The 16,581-nt window shown below is 39.0% G+C and overlaps 1 protein-coding gene and 1 non-coding gene across 10 annotated transcripts in view; both read right to left on the reverse strand.

Moving 5' to 3' along the window:
• Rps6kc1 (ribosomal protein S6 kinase C1) overlaps positions 1–16,423 on the reverse strand; it is a 176,162-nt gene extending 159,739 nt beyond the window's left edge. For 2 of the 9 annotated variants that reach the window (XR_015444471.1, XM_004853558.4), the window contains exon 1: positions 16,154–16,398. Coding sequence is in view for 5 of the 9 variants with exons in the window: in XM_004853558.4 (XP_004853615.1) it covers positions 16,154–16,258 (105 nt within the window). In the remaining 4 variants the exon portion in view is untranslated. Of the gene's footprint in view, positions 1–14,315; positions 15,992–16,153 lie in introns of those variants that run through there. The other 7 variants (XR_015444473.1, XR_015444469.1, XR_015444470.1 and 4 more) reach the window with 7 other exon arrangements.
• Positions 1,865–2,000, reverse strand: LOC147823054 (small nucleolar RNA SNORA70). The gene has a single exon (XR_015444591.1). It is a non-coding gene; the product is annotated as a small nucleolar RNA SNORA70 (small nucleolar RNA).
• Positions 16,424–16,581: the final 158 nt, after the last annotated feature.

Here is a 16,581-nt window from a genome sequence, read left to right on the forward strand (position 1 = left end):
TAAGTAATAATTCTATAACAAAATGCTGTAAATTCACTAGAGTGCCAGTACTCAGTAATTTATCTTTAGGTAAACTTCAATAGTCATAAAAATTCAACCAACAAATTCCACAAAAGCTGAAATTTAAAACAGTATTCCTTTTAAAGTTCATAAATTTCCATTGCAAGCATTAGTTCCCACTGGCTCAGTAAAGGACTATACTTATTTTAAAGAACCTGATAGTATCAAGAATTTCATTGCCAAGGCATCTTGAAAAGTATCATCCTAAAGCACTGTGTCACTAACCATGTCTCCTGAAATACCAGTATTTGTTAAAATCCATGCTCTCAAATGAAGGGCTTGATAATCAATTTTGGTTTACCTATTTTTAGGAAAGAAATATTTTTACAGCATAATTCCTCAAAGACTTTAACACATTAATATACCTAGTAAATCCCTAAAAGGAAGATATACTTCCTTTTCACAATTCGGTATCATCGCTATTTATTTTAATGCACTATCTACTAAAATTCAGATTTCTCAATTCAATATCATCATCACTATTTATTTAATGTAATATCTACTAAAATTTAAAACCCAGCTGGGAATGCTACAACAATTTTTGCAGCCAATCTGTCTTTGTCTGTGCCAGTAAGTTCAGAATTTAAGAAAACAAATGAAGGTTCACATATCTCTTAATGTATGGAGAAAAATTAAACAGTATTTCACAACTACCCACCCTGGCTGGATGAGATGACCAAAGCCCACAAGCATAGAGTCAGTAACCCCGGCAGGACTGGATCTCACAGCCCCGTGATCCAAAGTGTTTTTTTTTAAGACAGCCAAATTGGCTCTCCTAGAGATTAAAATTTTAGTATTCAGGTTACATTCCTAATGCCGCTAGCTATATCCATTTTGTCCTTCACATACAAATATAAGCTATTCAAAAATGAGAAGTTGAGGTACTTTGGCAGGGCAGGAAGAACAATTGTAAAGGCTCTGGTGGGCATTAGCCGTGAACTGTTTTGGGGGAAGTTTCGTTTGTTTTGTTTTTGCCAGTTCAGTACTAAACCAAAGACAGCAACCTTAAAATGAGCTTGAGTTAACTCCCTTGCCTATCCTTAGGGAAAAAATCAGACAGTGGCTTAGTCTAACTCAGGCCAATAATAATCAACAGATCACAATGTCATTGAGTCCTTTAAGTCATTTCCAGTGTGCCAACTTACTTTGTCTACTTCTTAATAATCTAATTACTATAACAATGACTTAAAATCACTGTCTTAGACACATGCAAGAATTGTCTTCTCTGAAGAGAAGCCTCTAGAAAACAAAACTACTACTACCAACTCTCATTACTATACTGATTACAAAATAAGTCCCTTCAGAAACCAGCTACAGATTCAGAAGTCATAGACTGTATTAATTTTATGAAGCTACACTGATGAGTTTTATAAGGGGTGGGAAGTAGGATTTATTGGTGGGTATTATTGAAGAGGCAGCACAGGGTAAGCCCTGCAGTGTTCCAGGGCTTGCTATGTAAGCCAAGGACCGAGACTAGGGATGTACATGACCCACAGCAATCAGGGACCAGCTGTTTCTGAGCTACCCCAAGTCCTCCAATTCTTCCATATAATCTTCGTAATACTCCATTTCTTCAATGTCTAGTTCTTTGGGTTTCCAGGGAACTTGAACTTGGCCCTGTGTAGGGTGTCAAACACTAGCTCTTTGTTCTGTAGCTTGGTGCAGGTGAACAATGATGTCGCCAATGTGAACCTTAGCCGCCAGGCCCGGGGACTCTCCGAAGTCACTCCATATTATTTGTCTTGAGCCTGGACTGGGAACAGTTCAAGGTCAGAGACACGAACATCCTTTGGAAACAGCTACCCACTGTTCCCATGGTCCCTTAGGACAACTCACACAAGCAACAGGCCGTGTCCACTACCAATGATACTGCTGTTTGCAGCCAGTGTATTCCTGCCCCCCAGAGGAGAGGAGTCCAGCTGGCTTAACTGGAAGCACAGTGGGCAGTTTATGGTACTCAAGTCTTCTTCTGACGGTTACTTCACTGTCAATGTTCAGCTGCTAGGTTAGGGTTCTAACAAACCAAAGAAGATAAAGTGATGAAAGTAATATATCTGAATATCAATATCTTTATTATTAATATTAAATATTAATATGTCAAGGTACAAATAAGTATGAAAAAAGAGGGACATGCCTGCTCTTTTCATTTTTCACACGTAGGACATGAATGACAGGACATACAGAAACGTAAGGCTATCCTCTACTAAACATTTCTCATCTCAGTGACCAGGTACACTAAATAGCACATTAATCAATATGACAGATGCAATTCAGACATTAGCTTTCAGAAAACCCATAATTTCATATAAATACACTGACTTTTTAAACCGCATTCCTCACACACAAACATACGCACACAAAAAAAATCACAACTCCAACCGGAAGAATCCCCCAAAGCACCCAGCTGACACAGGCAACTGCCTTCCTATCAAACTCCACCTCCCTCTCACCCCCTCTCCTGCTCCTCTCTCCCTACGCTCCCTGCAGAGCTGCAGGTGTACTCGTTGGCAAGAATATTTGGGCTGGTTATCACCTGCCAGCCAGGGAGTCTGGACCCAAGAGGCAGCACCTGCACAAACCATGCCTAGACATTGTAAAGATCCTTTAGTTCTCTAAAGTATAAGAACTCCTATGTAAGACAGAAAGGTCAACAGGACAAATTTGGGATATGCAACTCTCTAATGAGTTTCCATGAAAGCAATAAGTACTATGGATCGAATGTCCCCCAAAAACTACTGTGTTGAACCTCTACTCCCCAATGTGCCAGTATGTGGAATTAAAGCCTTTCGGAAGTAATTAGGGGTTAGCATCCTTGTAAGAAAAAGACAAATGATCTCTAAGCCATGAGAGGATAAAGCTAGAAGGCAGCCATCTGGAAATCAAGAAGTGGACCCTCATCAGAAACTCAATCTGCTGCTACTTGCATTTCGGACCTTCCACCCGGATCGGGTCAATACATGGTTGCTCTTTATGCTACCCAGGCTATGGTGTCATGTTCCATCCGCCCAAACTGAGTAAGACTGTAAGGAACTGCAGCTCTCTACATTATAAAAATCTCAAGAATGAATAAATAAAGTATAATAGCACATTGTCTCTAGATAATTTTTAAAGTTCTTTTACATCAAATTTTACCAACTGCAGCATCACTCTAAACTATTTTCCAATAAAGGTTCAAAAAAAAGTAAAATCCTAAATGTTAAATAAAATTTGCGGTTTAAAATAAATTCTTTTTTTTTTTTGGTACCAGAGATGGAACTCGAGTCCTTGCGCTTGCGCAGCAGGCGGCGAAACCACTGAGCTAAATCCCAGCTTAAAATAAACTCTTAATATCTGCATATACAAAATATCAATAAACAAGATGAATCCAGGAATTGTTTACATTTTTAAACTCCATTTACTAGTATTTTGGTATGTGAGTTTTATACTAAGCAATTTTAAGAGTCAAAAACAAAAGACTAGAATAAAACTAGATTCTAGGGAAAAAAACTTAAGAGCCATTTTTCAAAATTTTTAAGCAAACTTTATTCCACACTAACCACCTTCCCTACCCTCACAATTACTCTATTAAAACTGTCACCAAATTAAGCCAAAGCTAAGTATTTTTTCAAGAAGTCTTCCAAGATTTAACAATAAAAATTAATTTCCATGGGCTGGGGATTTAGCTCAGTGGTTCCAGCGCCTGCCTCACAAGCGCAAGGATCCGAGTTCGATCCCCGGTACCAAAAAAATAAAAAATTAATTCCCTTTCTATAAAATGGAATGCTACTCAGCCATAAAGAATGAGAAATTAGAGACATTTATAGCTAAGTGGATGCACATTGAGGCGATACTCTGAAGTGAAATAAACAGGACGCACATGTGTAAATACCAAATAGTTTCTCTAGTGTGAGAAACTGAAAGTGTAAATAAGGACTAAAAGGTATAATAGACAATGTGAAATAGGAAGAAAAGGGGCAAAGGGGAAGGGGAAGTGGGAGGGGGAGGGGAACGGAAAGAGGGGAGTGGGTACCTCAGGGTTTGAATGATGGGGCAGTGCAGGTGCCAGCTTCTGTCCTGGCTGACATGACATTTTGCAAGCTCCCCAGGGTCATGCTCAGGCACATGGAACATCTGGGAGTACTGGAAATGTGCGGGGATCCACAGAACTCACAGGTCAGTAAAGCTACAAAGTGTTTTCATGAACAGTTGCAGTTGTGTTGATGGGGTGGAGCCAGTCATGTTGCGGGGTTGCCAGAGGGTTTGCTACTAAGGAAGACAAGGTGCCATAGCAGGTAGCATGTAGCATGTGGGTGCTGTAGAGGAAATTCAGCAATGTACATGTCTCTGATCCTGGACATAGACTCTGTACCTATGAAGAAATTGTTTCTGAAATAAGGCAATTTTGTGAATGTTTAAAATGCCTGGAGCACTAAAGTAATGTTATTTCAAAAAAAAAAGGGAATAGAATTAATATGAGAAAATGAAAAAATTGGAAAAAAGTCTTTGTAAATAAGGAGGGGCGGAGGATGAAGGGAGAGCAAGGGAATGGGGAAAAAAATAAGAACGAAGATAGATTATGTAAAGGTGCAAATTTCCAGTGATGAATGTCATTATATTGCATACCTAAAATGTACCAAAACAATTAATAATATTTAAAAAATTAATTCCCACTGAATTAACACTGGGCATTTGCAATAATGAAAGAGATCAAGAATTTAACATTTAGTAGATTCTTCTATTTCCTTTAAAGTGACAAATTATTGTGGAAATATGTATGAATATAGATTACATTCAAAATTAAAAGCTAACAGGGGTCAGGGATTTAGCTCAGTGGCACCACAACTGCCTCACATGCGCAAGGTCCTAAGTTCAATCCCCGGTACAAAAAAAAAAAAATTCAAAGCTAACAAAGCTAAAAGTTTAAACACATGACCTTCCACATATATAAAAATTTACAGAGACCATCATAACAAATTATAAAAGACTAAATGCTTTTACTCCTAAGATCAGGAACAAGGCAAGAATATCCATACTCAACACTCCTGATAAATACCATTCTAGAAGTTCTACCCAGTGCAATCAAGCAAGAAAAAGGAAAAACATAAGACAAACAGATTGGAAGGAAGAAATAAAACTATGCCCTCTGGCAAACAATATAGATTGTCTATGTGAAAAAAAATAAGAACTCTACAGCAAACTCTTAGGATTAATAACGCAGCTTGGAAACATCTCAGGATATATGGTCAATGCAAAAATGAGCTACCTGCAATCCCAGCATTCAGGGGGCTAAGGCAGGAGAAATACTGTGAGTTTGAGGCCAGCCTGGACTATGTAGTGAGTTCAAAGCTAGCCTGAACTACATAGTGAGACCCTGTCTCAAAAAAAAAAAAAAAAAAAAAAAAACTAAATATCTACATGCTAGCAAAAAGAAAAGAGTAAACACTATAATAATTTCAAAAAGATGAAACAGTAGAAATAAATTTTTTAAAACATGTATAGGATTTGTATGCTGAAAATTATAAAATGCTGATGGGAAGAAAATCAAAGAACACATAATAAATATCAATAAATACTACATTCACCAATTTGAAGATTCAACACAGTGAGAATGTCAACTTCTCCTTCAATTTAGTCTATAAACTTAACACATTCCTAAACAAAATCCTATCAGAATTTGTTTTGAACATTGGCAAACTGATTCTAAAATTTGTGTGGAAAAATGACTAGAATAATCCAGCCAATTTTGAAAAAGAATAAAACTTGGATAAATCAAATTTCCTAATTTTAAGACTTAATATAAAATTACTTATCAAGACAGTGTGGTTTAGGGGCCGGGGATTTAGCTCAGTGGTTTCGCCGCCTGTTGCGCAAGCGCAAGGACCCAAGTTCCATCCCTGGTACAAAAAAAATTACAATTTTTGCTTTGCAAAAGACATAGTTACAGTAATGAAAAGGTATGTTACATGCTTTTGTAATGGTCAGATCAAATAAAAAATTATATCCAGAACATGAAGGACTGTCAAAACTCAAGAGTGAAAAAACAACCCAAACAGAAGAAAATAAAGAAAGGGCATCAGGCCAGGGATTCAGCTCAGTGGTTTCGCTGCCTGCTATGCAAGCTCAAGGACCGGAGTTCGATCCCCGGTACCAAAAAAAAAAAAAAAAAACACTTCGCCCCCACACTCGGCGTCTCCAGGGCCCGTGCTGGCGTTCCGGCCCCCAGCAATTGTCCGGACCTTGTGCTTGCCACGCAAGTGAGGCACCACTGAGCTACATTCCCAGCCCTAAAGAATATTTTTAAAATTAGAAAAAACAGAAGATAGTATATTCTGTGCATTAAGAATTTGAGACTTCAAGCCGGTCCCAGCACCCGGAAGGAAGCTCCCCACCTCCATCCCAGGCTCCTAGGGCAGAGAAGCTGAGCTGGTCCCAGCACCCGCAAGGAAGCTCCCCCCGCTGCCCTCCCAAGCTCCTAGGGCACAGAAGATGAGCCGCGTGGGCTCCAGAGGCACCACCACCACCACCACCATCACCACCCCCACCGTGGAAATGAGAAGACACATAAACAAGCCTCAAAAACAGACTTCCAGATCACCTACAGCAACCCCAAAGGGAAATGAGATGGAACACTCTGATACTCAACCACCTGGACTCTCTGACCTGGCAACAAAAGAGGATCTGGGAAAACTGAAATCAAAAATAATTACTCAGATAACAGCAAAGATTGTGCTCATGGTGCAAGACATGGTTAATAAATCTAGAGAGGACACAGATAAAAAAAAAAATAGAGGATCTGAGGAACATGATGGAATCCCAACATAGGAAACAAATGGAATCCATAAAGCAGATACAGATTTCCAAGAGATTAAAAACTCCATCGAAAGTCTGCGCAGCAGAATGAACCAATGTGAGGATAGAATTTCACATATAGAAGATAAGATTGCAATTAGTGAGGAGGAAAAGAAAAACTGCTTTAAAATTGTAAGGGAACACAAGAAATCAATCCAGCAGCTGCTAGACAATGCAAAGAAGAATAACATAAGACTGATTGGAGTCAATGAAGAAAGAGTGTAGACGACATAAAAAACTCTTCACAGAAGTGATGGCAGAAAACTTCCCAAGGAAGGGAAAAGAACTTGACATACAGATAAGTGAGGCATATAGGACTCCAGCTAGCCTTAATCAAAAAAAATCTACACATAGGCATATAATAATATATAATTCCAGAGATCCAACAGAAGAATAAAATTCTACAAGCAGTGAGAGAAAAGAAACAAATCACATACAAAGGAAAGCCCATCAGAATCACAACAGACTTCTCAGTGCAAACCCTCAAGGTAAGAAGAGCTTGGAGTGATGTATTTCAAGCCCTAAAGGAAAACAGCCTCCAACCTAGATTGAGGTACCCTGCAAAACTATCTTTCAAAATTGATGGAGAAATAAGATACTTTCACGATAAAGAGCACCTCAGGAACTTCATGAATACCAAACCGGCACTCCAAAAAATTTTAGACAATACCCTAGGAAAAGACAATGAGGATCACAACCCCAGGAAATCCAGCAGAATGAATCCATTGGGCATAACAAATTAAATGCAAAGGGGGAGAATCCAACAAAAAGAAAAAGTCAGTCATGACAAGGCTTTTAAAACTTTTGACTTCATCTCCCTAGTGAGTGTATAATTCAATCTTATTATTGTACTGATTAGTATTTTTCTGATTCTAGAATTGCACACCATTCCTTGTGCTATACTGGCTATTTATCATCTTCTTATGTCTACATTTTAATTGGGTTGTCTATTAATAAGCTCTAAGAATTCTTTATATATTCTGCTCATAGGTTATATGTATTGTAAATATGGTCTGTTTAAGGACTACTTTTCATTTTAATGATGTCATTTAAAGTTCTAAATTTTGATGGAATCTCATCTATCAATTTGTTTTCTTTTATACATCATGGTTTTTGTATCCTAGGTAGTTCTTGCCTACCCTGAATTCATAAATATTTTCCCTTATAATTTCTTCTTAAAGTTTTATACTTTTAGGCTTTCTTATTTAGGTTCATAGATCCCTTCAACTTATTTTCATGTATGGAAGAAAAGGCTTGAGGTTAATTTTTTATATAGGGATAGCAGGTGTTCTAGTGCCGTTTGCTGAAGACACTATCTCTTCCTCAGCTCTTAAATCGAGTTTATATTCTATAAAATGCTAATGTTAAATAATCTTTCAAAACTCAGTGGACCATATATGTGTGGTTCTATTTCTAGATTCTGTTTTATTCAAATGAGCTATATGTCTTTCCTTATACCAACACTGCCTTGATTACTGTAGCTTTAGAAGAAGTCTTAAAATTGGGTGCTGAACGTCTTCCAACACTGTTTTTGTTTTTGTTTTTGGCTTTTCTGGGTCCTTTGTACTCCTACATAACTTTAAAATTTCAATATCCAGTTCTTCATTTATACCAAGTATACACAGACCTGAATTTTTATATATACCTTGTGTTTTCTAATCCTGCTAAATTCAAGTACAAGTTCTAGGGGCTCCTAGAGATTTCTTAGTATTTTCTCTGTAGATGATCATTTCATCTACATATAAAGATTTTGCTTCTGCCCTGCCAATCCTATCCTAATTGTGTCATTTTATTGCCAGACTATTTTGGTTTAGACCTATGTTTCAAAGTCTAACGGACAGATGAAGAGTAGGCATATCTGCCCTTGTTCCCCCCTTTAGGGAGAAAGCATCGTATCGTCTCCATTCATAGAAGGAGTTTTTGTTGCAAGTATGGAGTACATGTCTTTGATCTGTTGAGAAGGTTCTATTCTACTTCTAGTCTCCTGATAGCTTTTACCATGAACAGCTGTAGAATTTAGTCCAATACTCTTTCTCCAACTAATGACAGGATCATATGGCTTTCTCCTTTCCTCTGTTAAAATGATTACTTTTGGGGGTGAATCTTCCAATGCTGAACCAACACTGCCATCCCTATAATAAAACCACTTCCTACATCCTGCCAGATCTGACTTCTAATAGTTTGCTTTGTTAAACAAATTTCTATCTATATTCATACTTTTTTCTTCTATTATCTTTATTCAGTTTTAGGATTAGCACAATGTTGATTTCCTAAAATGAGGGGGGAAGTGATCCTTTCTTTTTCTGCTTTGTTTGATATAATTTATCAGTTAAAATGTTTATGAGCCTGCTGTTTCATATAGGTAGATTTTCAAGCTAGGAATATACTTTCTTTAATAGGTGCTATTCAAATTTTATATTTCCTCCAGAGTTAGTTTCATTAATTTGTCCTCTAAGTTACTTCTTAGAAGTTGTCAAATTTATTTCAAAAAAAGATTTTTGTAATATGTTTTCTATATCCTTTTAAATTCTGTAAAATCTGTGGTAATGTCTCCTAGATCTTAATATTGTAATTTTAAAAATGTATAACTGATATTGTGTAACAGGAACAAAAGGTCTAAAAGAGCAGGGGAATTGGGAGGGGTAGGGGAAGGGAAAAAAGGGAAAGGAAAAAATATGAGAAGAGGAAAAAAATGGAAACAAGGTCTTTGCAAATAGGGAAGGGTGGAGGGGGTGAAGGGAGGGCAAGGGAAGGGGAAAAAAAAAAGAAGAACCAAGAGACTCATGTAATGGTACAAGATCCCAATGATGAATGTAACTGTATTTTATACCTAAAATGTAAATGTAAAGTTAATGGGGGAAAAAAAAAGATACTCACAAAAGAGGACTTCCAGAACTGCTTCAGAAAGTGGCAAGAAGGTTAGCATAAAAGTATGTTCAAAGGGGGAGTATTTTGAGAATGATTAATAGCAATGTGTCTTTTTCTGTAATAAAAATTTTAAATTAAAAAAAAAAAAAAAAGAAAGGGCAAAAGACAGTCTCAAAAGGTTAAACACTATAATGATGGAGAGTTTTAGCAGTGGTTTCCAGGAGGTTAAGAGGTCAGGGAAAGAGTGCAGAAAATGGGATAGCATAAGGAAGATATTTAGGACAGTACTGCAATAGAGACTATCTATACATATGTTAAGATTCACAAAATTATACAACAAAAATTCAATTTTACTGTATGTTAATTTTTTGCAGTGCTAGGAATTACTGTATGTTAATTTTTAAAATAATACTTAAAACTAAAAGTGCTGCCTCTTTTCTTCTCTCAAATCTCTAGTATATTCAGCATCCGTGCTGGGCACCAAGAATATACAGTTAAAAAGACAGCGTCTCCCAACAGCAAACAAGTCAATCAAGTACACTACGATGGAGGCTTTGATGGAGGAGCATGTAAGACACACACAGTTACGCTTCAAAAGGCTTCCTAGTGAATACAGGGCATAGATGACACCTGAAATAAGCAAGGATTTGCAACTTGAAACCGCACAGAACAGGCTTCAGATTATTATTGATTTGGCTTATAATTCAGCTACTGATTAAAACTGAGTCACTCCAAGGCCTAAGTGTGAATTGCTAACTGACCTTTTGGCTGATGTACAGAGATAGACTTTCTTATGCCAGTGGTCACAACTGAGGTCTCAAAGATCAATGAGATTGTGAGATTGTGATGTCTCTATAGCAAGGAAACACTGCAGCTGAGGAATATTGACTCTCTGCAACCATTCTCTAAGATCAAAGGCTAGCTAGATAACTCAGGTGACTCATTAGCTATGACCTGCAAGATAGCACAGATGCCTTGTTAACGGTGACCTGTCCTTCACAAGTATTCATAGTAACTCCCCTTTACAGCCTGGCTCGTTAGTGCATGAGGTCTGCTGTTCCTTACATCTGCCTTCACACTCCCTTACCATGCTATATAATCATAAATACTGACTGATCCAGTGCTCTTAGCCAGGACACAGCTAAGATCAGGTGGTCTTTTTGCCAGGAGAAAGCTAAAGATCAATTCCCAGGCCCCCAGAAGTAATATACTACCGTTTGTTCTTTATTCTTTATTTCTTGTTTTTTGTATATTATTCTTTCATCCCCTGCTGTCCTTAGCCTGACAGTCACTGGGGGATGCCCGGTTGCCTTGCTTGGCATCCCCCAGTGACTGGTCAGGCTATCAACCTGTCAACCGTTCTATCAGCCAAGACAAGGATTACCATGACAAACGAGGGAAGCACATTTCTACAAATAATTCTTTCTCTTTTTTTTTTTTTGGTACCGGGGATCGAACTTGGTCCTTTCACTTACAAGGCAGGCGGCGGAACCACTGAGCTAAATCCCTACAAATAATTCTTTCTCAAGAACAGACCACTCAAGAATATGGTCAAGCCAGGCATGGCGGCACATGCCTGTAATCCCAGCACTCAGGAGGCTGAGCCAGGAGGATCACATGAGTTCAAAACCAGCCTGGGCTACATAGTGAGTTCAAGGGTAGCCTGAACTACATAGGGAGACTCTGACTCAAAAAAAAAAAAGAACAGATGGGGATTTAGCTCAGTGGTTCCGCTGCCTGCCTCGAAAGCACAAGGACCTGAGTTTGATTCCCGGTACCAAAAAAAGAATAAGGGCAATAATTGAAAGGAGGTATCATCTACACAACACAGTGTTTCAATGTCAAGTTTTGGTAATGGTAATTTTCAAGGATTTTCAAGTCAAGCTCAATATACTTCTATCATGCATTCCCTTGCTCACTGTTATGGTCTGGGTCTAGATGTCCCCCCAAAGCCTCCTGTGGTCATAAGCTTGATCCAGAGTATGTGAAGCTGGAACTGATTCATGATGCAACGCTACGCTCAAGCGCACTAGGATTAAGGATGTGAGTGCTACCCTCTAAGTGGTCTGAATAAGGTAAAAGGTGCAGGGAGGTGCAGCTAAGATTCCCTTGTTGCCTTTGTTACCTTGTTTGCGCCATGTTGTTTCTCCTCTGCAATGTTTGTTTGCCATCCCAGCCTCCGAGCCGGCAGATTATAGACTGAAACCTCTATGAACTGTAAGCCAAATGAACCCCTTCCCCTCTAACTTTGGGGGTCGGCCATTTTGTCTCAGCAACAAGAAAGGTAACTAACACACTCCCTTTTGTGCAAATCATCATAGTCATTATAATATCCAGACAGCCACCACTTGTGACAAACCACAGTAAGGCCCTTATGGAGACACAAAGGTATTCTCATGTACACTCACAGCACCTAACTGAATGTGTTTTATGATATAAATATACAGCAGCACAGCACTAGGACTAAAAGTTCTGTGACTGGGGCCAGTCGATCTGGGTTCAAATATAGAGGACAGCACTTGCTTCCTATGTGACCTTAGGCAAGTTATTTACTTCCTCTTGCCTCAATTTCCACATCAATGATGTGACAAAAATAATAGTAGCTACTTGCTGAGCTACTATGACAAATGTGTTAATTTATCTGACTCCTGATAAGCACCATTCAAGTATTTGCTATTACCCAATAAATGCTAGCTATGTAAAATAAGGACATATATATTCTCAGTTTAAAAATAAATCCAAATTACTTTAAATATGTAAGACTTTACACTAAAATTCTCAAAGCACTGCTGAAACTGAAGATGAGCTAAATAAATGGAGAGATTTATGTGTTCACAGACCAAAAGACAATACTGTTAAAATATCACTTCTTCTGTAATTAATCTACACTTTTTATGTAATCCCAATCAAAATCAGGGCTGATTCTCAATTTCATGTGCTAAGACTAGCCAAAATACAAATTTTGAAAAGAAAGAATACTCAGACTACCTGATTTCAAGATTTAGTACATGGCTACAGTAAACAAGGCTGAGCAGTAGCAAGAAAAATGAAACCAAATGTCCATATGAAGACCTGAATATGAATGTTCTTAATAACTGTGTTCATAATAGCCAAAAAGTGGAAACAACCCAAGTGTCCATCAATGGGTAAATGGATAACATGTAGGATAACCATACCATGCAATACTGGTCAGCAACAAGAGAAAGAAAACACTCAACATGGATGACTCTCAAATAATTCTGCTAAATGGAAGAAGCCAAACCAAAAAAGACTACATTCCTTTCCTACAAATTTCTAGAAAATGCAACCTACTCTACAGTGACAGCAAGCAAACCAGTGGTTGCCTAGAAACAGGGTGGGGGGAGATTGATTACAAAGGAGCAGGAGGAAACTTGTGCAGTGATGACTGTGGTAGTGGTTACACAACTATACATACTTGTTAAAACTCATTAAATTGTACACTTAAAATTGGTGAATTCCATTGTATAAACTATGCCCCAATATAAATAAATAGATCCTAAGGCAGTAAGCACTGTCTTTTAAGAATAAAAGCTTACCTTATGCTTTCCATACTTATGAAAAAAATACAGGCGAGAACTAACCATTCACTTAACACTCTTGAGAAAGGTACATTACAATCTGTGAATTTTGCAAACTTAGCATGATGAAACAACCAAAAGCATGGTTCCTTTATATCCGTGTCTCCTTCAACTAAAATATCAAGGGAAATTTACATAAGAATTTTCCAATTCTGAGTTAGGTTACTAATTCTAGATAAAAATTAAGAAGCAACAGAGAACCTATTAGCATGGTGGTGACTAGCCACAAAGTTATCTAAGCCTGCTAGATTCCAGAAAATTCCAAAAAATAAAAAAAATACAAAGGAGATTTAAGAAGATGAAAGAGCATTTACACTATCTAACATTTCACACTGGTACTTCCAATGATTCTAATTCTGTTCCTACAGAATTAACTCTGCAAAGGTCAAGAGCATAGAAATTGTTCGTTAAAGCTAGAATTAAATGGGTAGTAGGAAACATACAGAAAACACTCCTAATTTTTATCTCATGAAGTTCTCAGGGGAGCACTACTTACCTCATTAATTCTCCTGAGCAAAGATGTTTTTCTCCTAAACTCTCAAAAAATAATAAATATTTTACGTGTTTTATAATAATAGGCACAGTTATTTTTGAAGTATATCTCCATGTTGACCCTCAAGCTTTAAATTTAAAAAACAAATCTTTAACATAAGCAATAAATGAGGACAGAAACATTTATAGGGAGAAAAAAGGCAGTGTAAGCAATTTTCAAGTTCAAATAACCACACAATATATAGCATCCATATTATATGCATTGGGTTATTTCTAAGGCAATGTGCTCCTTCATCTTCTCATTTAAATTGTCATAAAAATTCATTCAATAGATAGCTCACAGCTTAAGATATTTAAGATCTGAATTTGGTCAGCCTTTCCTTTTGCAAAGCAAGAATACAAATAATTATCATACTCAGTGCTCCAGACACAATGAGTATGCTACCTTCTAACTTTAATGCTTCTTACCTTCAATGCTTCTCTCCTTTTCTGGATCCTTCCCATCTTTCACCACACGTCTTAACTGGTTCATATTCCCTGACCCCTTGAGCCAAAAGCAATCTGTCTTCTGAATTCCCACAGCTCTCTTCCATAGTGTCTCATGACACTTAACACTTTCCTGTACTATTATACTTCTGCAAGTACAGGAAATTCTGTTCTGCCCTAAGTATTCTTAAAGGAAGTTCGATGCTCTACTCCATCTGCCTTTGTATCTTCCATGGTGCTTAGTGCCTGGAACTAAACACCCATTGGGTACCCTGTCTAGAATAGCGAGGCAACGTTTTTAAGCACCATGCACCATGCACTTGCCTCAACAGATATGAGAAAACTACTATCAATGATCTACTAAGAGACATCAACATGTAAACAGACTAATACGATTTTGCTAAGTGTCACAGTAAGGGATAAACAGGGTGGTGGTAAGAGGACCATCACATCGTTGAACCTTCTTCTGATCCCATAAACTACATGGTATGACACTGAGATCTGTATTTATGAAGTTCTCGTTGACCAAAAAGGTTTCAAGAGAGTATAATTAGAGTCCGGTAACGTCATAAAATTTCATACGCAACCTGAAACTAACACTCCACCTACATGATCACCTTACTTGCAAACAGGGAGCAGCAAATTTCTATCTCTGTGAAGCAATCTGCAATAACCGCACCTGGTCTTCTCATTATCTTCATCAAACATGCTCATCGCATCACGTCATCTGTCTGACTGTGCTCCATTTCCACGTGCCACGCGCCACTCACAGGGCCCAAACTTTCCTCACCCAAATCTGCTTAACCTTTAAGGTTCTTCTCAAGGCCTGCTTCCTGAATTCTCTGTTATGGTACACAGGAATAGCTACATTTTTCAAAGGTATACTGTTCTCTTACTATTTAATCTGTACCTCTCTTCTTTCAAAATGAATAATGATAAAATTAATTTGTACCATATTATGTATCTTGGAGTTATGCAGAGCTGGTTCTAAATCCCACACCTGCTATTGCTATGCCCTGCAAAGTTGAGGAAGTTACTAAATTTCCTTGAAACTCAATTTCCTCATCATTAAAATAAGAATTAAAGTGGGTGATGTATACAAAATGTTCAGCATTACTCATTACAAAAGTAATGATGTTACTATTTTTACTTTTCTAGAAGGGAGATGCAGACTCCAAACTGAAGATGAGCAAGGATAAACCGAAGCATATACTAAAATTTGGATCAGTTAATGTAAAGCAGCCTCACAACTTTTAAATGTACCCTCGCATAATGTACCCAAGGTACATTTTCTACTCAGTCTCCTACTAGAAATTATGCAAACCTCTACAAAAAGACATACAGCCCAGATATACAGATCCAAGGGTGCAGGCCTGACACTGACATCTTTCCCAAGAATTATGAGCCTCCTGCAAACCTGACGCTGAATAATAAAAGGTGAAGAGAAGAAATGCCTTCTATTGCATAAGCCAAAATAAATAAGTTAATTTTTTAAAGTGTGCATTATTCCTCCAGTGCAAGCAAAACCACTTCTGCAAATTTCATTGTAAGAGAAAGTCCAAATGGGACAGAGGCTGAGTCATCAATTGAAAGCCATCAAGCACGTCTCTGTCCCAGAATGGGGCTGCACCGGACCTACTCCAGCGGAGCCCGCCACCCCGCACGCAGCCACTGCCCCGCCTTCCCCGACCCCACGCGTGTCCGGCCCCGAGGCGCGCCCAGCCCCACTCTCGCCTCTGTCAGGTACCCTCATCCCGGTCCTCAGCCCTGCCCCTGGGTCCCAATCCAGGCTTCTTCCCCAGCCCGACGCCACCACTTACCCGGGCGGTGACCTTATACACAGTGTAGCCCCTCGGGTGTCGCTGGGGCTCGGTGACAGTGTAGAAACGAGCCAGGTCGGCACTGCGTTCCCGGGGAGCTGTCATCCTCCCTCCGCCTCTGCCGCCGCCGCCGGCCTGGAATCATCGAGGCGATCCAGAGCCCCCGCGCTCCGCGTCCCCACGCAGCCGCCGAGCGACAAGGGGGCGGCGGCTCCACGGCGGCGCTCGGCCGCACGGCTCTGCTTCCGTGTCGGGAGAAGCGGTTCCGGGTCACGCCGTGTCCACATTCCCGGGAAAGGCGGCCCCGCGCCGTTTCCGGTCGCACTGGGGCCTGGGGCTGCGGTGACGGCGAAGATTAAGGAGGGGCCTCTTGATTTCCATCGGCTTCTGCGGTTCCTGAGCGCCGCTACGGCAGTGCCACGCCGGGA

Source organism: Heterocephalus glaber, unplaced genomic scaffold (genome assembly GCF_053883595.1).
Source record: "Heterocephalus glaber isolate CG9 unplaced genomic scaffold, H.glaber_assembly_v1.0 deba00001600, whole genome shotgun sequence".
NCBI classification, from domain to species: Eukaryota; Metazoa; Chordata; class Mammalia; order Rodentia; family Bathyergidae; genus Heterocephalus; species Heterocephalus glaber.